This window comes from Myotis brandtii, unplaced genomic scaffold, assembly GCF_000412655.1.
Source record: "Myotis brandtii unplaced genomic scaffold, ASM41265v1 scaffold145, whole genome shotgun sequence".
NCBI lineage: Eukaryota > Metazoa > Chordata > Mammalia > Chiroptera > Vespertilionidae > Myotis > Myotis brandtii.
The window spans coordinates 855,172-861,295 of NW_005355204.1; the positions used below are offsets into that span (position 1 = coordinate 855,172).

Genomic DNA, 6,124 nt, shown 5'->3' on the forward strand with positions numbered 1-6,124 from the left:
CGGCCGGGTCAGCACCGTGGCCTTTCCAACTCCCAGTCCCCAAGTCCCAGGAAGAAGGTGGCTCCTGGCTCCGGCTCTGGTCAGAGGGGGTGTCGCCACAGCCGGGCCTGGTCCCTGTGTGGCTGAGGACGGACTGCTGCTGGCCCTGAGCCTGCCCAGCAGGGCTGCGCAGCACAGGGAAGGGGTGGCACCGCCCTCCGCCGCCGTGTCTGGGTCCCACGGGGGAGGGTGCCCAGGAAAGGCGCTGGGCTAACACACCCACAAGACCTGCTGGCCCAGCCTGCACCTGACCTCGGGGACGTGCAGCGAGCACCCCTGAGGTCTGCTTGTTCCCAACTGCCCCCCATCTGGTCCTGAGCACGTGGCTCACCGGTGTCTCTGTCACGAGTCCCTGGCACATAGTAGGTGCTTAATAAATAACTGTTGGTTGGACGTTTCTTTCTGCTTTTCCACTGGCAGTGGTTCCTGGCCAGGTAGCAGTCCACAGTGGATGCTGCCTTGGTGACGGCTGCTCACCCCAGGCCCACGGCCGGCACCACGCTCATCCCCTCCAACCCTCACAGTGCCAGGTTGCCAGGGCGACCGCATGCTCCCAGCTGCAGAGGAAGAGGCTCTGAGGGGCGTAGCAGCAAGTCTCCACTGGCACCATGAAAGCCGCCTGACAGTGCAGGCAGCGGGCACCTCTGTCCCCACTGGGGTTTTAGGACTGTGCCCGGACCCCAAGACAGATATGGATTCTGCGTTTTTAGGCTGGGACAGCCTCATGGAGGGCGTCCACACTGCTCTTCACAGTGGGGGACAGGTTGCCGCAGAGAGGGTGCAGGGTGGGGGTGGGGAAGGAGAGGGGCTTCCCAGCCATGAGAATGACATGGGGGACTATGAGGACAGAGGTACAGCCTGTCCCAGCCTTCCCGGTGGCGCCCCCGCTGTACGTACAGGCCAGCACTGCTGGGCAGCGGTTCTTGGGCGCGTTCTCCTCCCTTTGGGCCACCAGCGAGCTGTTGGGCTCCGCCTGGTACGCGCACAGCGCCTCCCACTCCTTCTCCAGCCGGTTCTTGTTCCTCAGGTGGTCCTCCATGTAGGCCTGCAATGGGAACCAGAGTCAGGGCATGCGACACGGGGCACCGGGCGCCGGAGCCCACATCCCCTGTGTGCACAGTCAGGGCGCAGGCCCCCACCAGGCCCAGTTGGAAGGGCAAGGCTGCCAGGCGCACGTGCAGACACGGAGCTCGCACTCTTGGCTGGGTCAGAGGGGTCTGTCTGTGCAGACTCAGCCCAGGCCACCGCCCCCCTCTGTCAGTACAGGACCAGGAGAGCCAGGCACAGGGCAGACAGGTCTGGTCAACTACCAGATACTGGACGGAAACCGTGTCCAGCCGAGAGGAAGCGAGTGGGGCTCAAGCCTCAGGGAGGCTCCCTGCGCCACGCTGAAGGGGACGGGGCTTATGCAGGTCAGGAGGGGCAGCTGGGAGCAGGCGTGTCTGCCAGGGGAGTGCAGCGCAGAGGGCGGGGCTCTGGACTGGGGTGTCGGGAGGTTTGGGAGCAGGGTCTGGGCTGGGAAACAGGAGGATGCTGCCAGTGAGGGGACGTGTACCGCTGCACAAAACAGCTCATGTCCCACGGGGACACCACGTGGAAGGTTAAAGAGCCAGGATTCACCCAACCGCGGACGCACTGCAGCCTGGGAAGGCGCCTCAGTAACTGTTTGCAATGAAAGCCACTTTCTTTTTCTCAGAGAACCACTGGCTACAAACAGATACGAGAGGCCCAGTGCATGAGATGCGAAATGCGTGCACTGGTAGGGTCCCTGGCGGCTGCCGGCTGCCGGCTCGGGCCTCCCTCAGTTCCCCGGGCCGGCCCTGCCCCTGGTCGAACAGACAGTTTGCATACTACGCTTTTATCATAGAGGATTATCCCACTGAAGTCTACAGCGCACTGCTTGAAACCATTTCGTGTGTCCCCTCGGAGTCATGCTGAGGCCGTCAGTTCAGAGAGCGCCTCAGGGAGGAGGGGTGGCAGGGACCCCGGGACGTGGCAGCATGAGCGGTGGCCGGCGGGCAGGCAGGCGTGTCTCCTGCCACCTGAGCAGACAGATGGCTGTCATTTCATGAAGCTGTCGTTCCCTGGGGCACATGCTAACAATGCACAGAAGGGATGGGGGACCCCCGCCCTGACCCCGAGGCCCACGCATTCCTGCAGATGTTAGTGGGCGTTTGTCAGTCATGTGTGCTCACTCCAGGGCGGGAGCCAGGGACAGGCTGTCCATGCACAGAAGTCATTTCCCCGGTAATTGGCCTCCTTTGCTGAACCCACTGGGTGTGATGCATCTAAGATACTGAGCTGCTTGCGCGCGTGCAAAATATTAAACAGCGGGTGGTGTTAACAAAACACAAAAGCAAAACCAGCAGAACCAGAGACTCCGAACCCCCTGCTCTGCCAAGACCTGATTCTTCTGGGCTCCCAGAGTCCCCAGCAGCCAGGACGGCTGCAGGGCTCGACTCAGTGTCCGAAACGCCGCTTCACCCGCTGTGCACAGCCAGCACCCTCCTGGTTCCCTCACAGGGCAGCCAGCCATCCAGCTCAGGTTCCACCCAGGAGCACCACCGCAGTGCCTAGATGAGCCCTGGCTTTGTCCAAGTGACCTAGACTCTCCGCCCCAATAAAACCTTCCCCCATTGGACCCCTCCCCCAATCATCCACCCTCTGCGCCGTGTTCACGCTGATCCTCCTTAATGAATCTGTCCAGAGGTCAAGGTCAGTGCCAGCGAGCCTCCTCTCGGGTCTGACCAGGACATGCCTGTCACCACCTGTCTGATCTGCCTGACTGACAACACCCCCCCCCCCAGACACTTACTGTTATTTTATTTATTATTATTTTTGTTAACCCTGACCTGAGGAAATTTTTGTATTGATTCTTTTTAGAGAGAGTGGATGGGAAGGAGGGAGAGAGAGAGACAGAGAGAGAGAGAGAAACACTGATGTGAGAGAGACACATTGATTGGTTGCCTCCTGCAACGCCCCAACCTGGGCCGGGGATTGAAACTGCAAGCCAGGAATGTGCCCTTGAGCAGGAATTGAACCCTTGGTCCAATAGGCCATCACTCTAACCACTGAGCACACTAGCCAGGGCCAGACATTTACTGTTTTACTTATTGATTTTTAAAATCTTTATTGTTGAGATTATTACACATGTCCCTCTTTCCCCCCATTATCCCCCTCCACCCAGTTCCAGCCCTGCCCCAGGCCTTCACCACCCTATTGTCCGTGTCCATGGGTAATGCATATCTTACCTAATAATAGACAAACATGGTAATTGACCATACCTCCGCTACGCTTCCCATTGGCTAATCAGCAGGATATGCAAATTAATCCAACCAAGATGGCGGCCGGCAGCCACGCAGCTGAAGTGAGCAGGAGGTTTGCTTGCTCCAGTGATGGAGGAAGTCAAGGTTCCCCGCCTGTCATGGCCCAGCTCTGAGCTCCAGTCTAAGCAACAATGTTGCAATTATAGAAGCTAAACAAACCCAGAAACCTGCTTTCAGCCAGCAGTGGCCACGGAGCTGGAGACTTGGGTTGCCCCTGGCAATGGAGGAAGCCAAGCCCTGGCCCCAAGCTACAAAGTTTCAATTATAGAAGGTAAATAAATCCCAGAAAAAAAAAAGAAAAAAAGGAGAGGCTGGGAGCTTCTGTCACTGGGGAGGCTTGGTCAGGCTGAAAACGGCCCTCAGCCCTTCACCCAGACTGGCCAGGCACCCCAGTGGGGACCCCCACCCTGAAGGGGGTGTGACCAGCCTGAAAACGGCCCTCAGCCCTTCACCCAGACTGGCCAGGCACCCCAGTGGGGACCCCCACCCTGAAGGGGGTGTGACCAGCCTGAAAACGGCCCTCAGCCCTTCACCCAGACTGGCCAGGCACCCCAGTGGGGACCCCCACCCTGAAGGGGGTGTGACCAGCCTGAAAACGGCCCTCAGCCCTTCACCCAGACTGGCCAGGCACCCCAGTGGGGACCCCCACCCTGAAGGGGGTGTGACCAGCCTGAAAACGGCCCTCAGCCCTTCACCCAGACTGGCCAGGCACCCCAGTGGGGACCCCCACCCTGAAGGGGGTGTGACCAGCCTGAAAACGGCCCTCAGCCCTTCACCCAGACTGGCCAGGCACCCCAGTGGGGACCCCCACCCTGAAGGGGGTGTGACCAGCCTGAAAACGGCCCTCAGCCCTTCACCCAGACTGGCCAGGCACCCCAGTGGGGACCCCCACCCTGAAGGGGGTGTGACCAGCCTGAAAACGGCCCTCAGCCCTTCACCCAGACTGGCCAGGCACCCCAGTGGGGACCCCCACCCTGAAGGGGGTGTGACCAGCCTGAAAACGGCCCTCAGCCCTTCACCCAGACTGGCCAGGCACCCCAGTGGGGACCCCCACCCTGAAGGGGGTGTGACCAGCCTGAAAACGGCCCTCAGCCCTTCACCCAGACTGGCCAGGCACCCCAGTGGGGACCCCCACCCTGAAGGGGGTGTGACCAGCCTGAAAACGGCCCTCAGCCCTTCACAGACTGGTCAGGCACCCCAGTGGGGACCCCCACCCTGAAGGGGGGTCATCCCCCGAGGGGTCCTAGCCTGCGAGAGGGCACAGGCCAGGCTGAGGGGACCCCCCCCCCGTGCACAAATTTTTGTGCACCGGGCCTCTAGTATGCATATACGTTCTTTGTTAACCTCTTCCTGCCCCACCCCCTCTGAGATTCATCAGTCAGTTCCATGGTTCCATGACTCTGGTTCTATTTTATTCATCTGACTTGAGGCCCGGTGCATGGATTCATGCACTGGTGGGGTCCCTCCGTGTGGCCTGTGGGGATCAGGCTGAAACTGGCATCCAACATCTCCCAAGGGATATAGTAGTGCGCGGAGCCGCAGGCAGCAGGGGAGGAGCCGCTCCCGCTCCTTCCGGTCAGCTGAGCGCCTGCCCTTGTCTTCCACTGCCACCCTTTGCATCTCCTGGTCTGTCACACCCAGCTATGGAGAAGTGAGTCCCTAGGGCAGAGTTCCCGCGGCTTCACTAGGGGTGCAGATTGAGGCTTGGAGAAGTGGGGTGAGTGCCTGAGGGGTACCCTGGGCAGACCAGGGAGCCATGGTTGCTGTATGGCAAGGCTGCCCACTTCGCATACCATCCTGCAAGTCCTGGGATGGCTCCGGTCTGATAGGAGGAGGCAGGCATTAGGGACAGATTTCATGGTCTCTTTTTTCCCTCCCTCTGTCCCTCAGTCCCGGCTGCCCCAGGGAGGATATGGCCAGAGGGGTTGATGGGGGCCGGGGGCGCCATGCCTCTGGAGTGGTGGAATTTGGGCCGATGGCCTGGCCTCCCAATGTGAACTGCAGCTCAGCCCCACCTGCTTGCAATCTTTCATAGACTCAATCGCCTGTTTCTCTTTTTGGCTAAGTTGACTGCCCCCTGTTGGTCAGTGCACATCATAGCGACCAGTCAACCAGTTGCTTAGGTTTTATATAGATAGATTCCTTGTTTTGTTCATTAGGTTTCTTGTTCCTTTATTTTGATTTTTAGATTCAATTGTTATAGATATGTATTTGTTGCCATATTGTTAATATCTTTTTTCTTTTTTTTGTGTGTGTTCATATTTTTTATCTTTCTGCCTTCTCCTCCTCCTTCTCCCCCTTTACCTCTTCCTCCTCCTCTCCTCCTCCTTTCTTTCTCTTCTTAAAAAAGACCTTTCAACATTTCATGTAATACTGGTTTGGTGATAATGAACTCCTTTACTCCTTTATTTTTTTAAATTTTTATTCTTTATTGATTAAAATATTAAATATGTCTCTTCTCCCCCCTGATTGACCTCTCCCAGCCACATCTACCCTCTTCTTTAGCTTTTTCTTGTCTGTGAAGCTCTTTCTGACCTTCAATTCTAAATGAGAGCTTTGCTGGGTAGAGTAATCTTTGTTGTAGGTCCTTCCTGTTTATCGCTTTGAATATTTCTTGCCACTCCCTTCTGGCCTGCAAAATTTCTGTTGAGAAATCAGCTGACAGTCATATGGGTGCTCCCTTGTAGGTAACTGCTTTTCTCTTGCTACTTTTAAGATTCTCTCTTTGTCTTTAACCTTTGGCATTTTAATTATGATGT

At 57.6% G+C, this 6,124-nt stretch overlaps 1 protein-coding gene across 1 annotated transcript in view; it reads right to left on the reverse strand.

Annotated features, from left to right (window-relative positions):
* The window catches only part of PTPRN2 (protein tyrosine phosphatase, receptor type, N polypeptide 2), a 496,295-nt gene that overhangs the window by 45,547 nt on the left and 444,624 nt on the right, over positions 1-6,124 (reverse strand). The window contains exon 16 of the mRNA XM_005861191.2: positions 937-1,084. Within this exon, the coding sequence (XP_005861253.1) occupies positions 937-1,084 (148 nt within the window). The remainder of the gene's footprint in view (positions 1-936; positions 1,085-6,124) is intronic.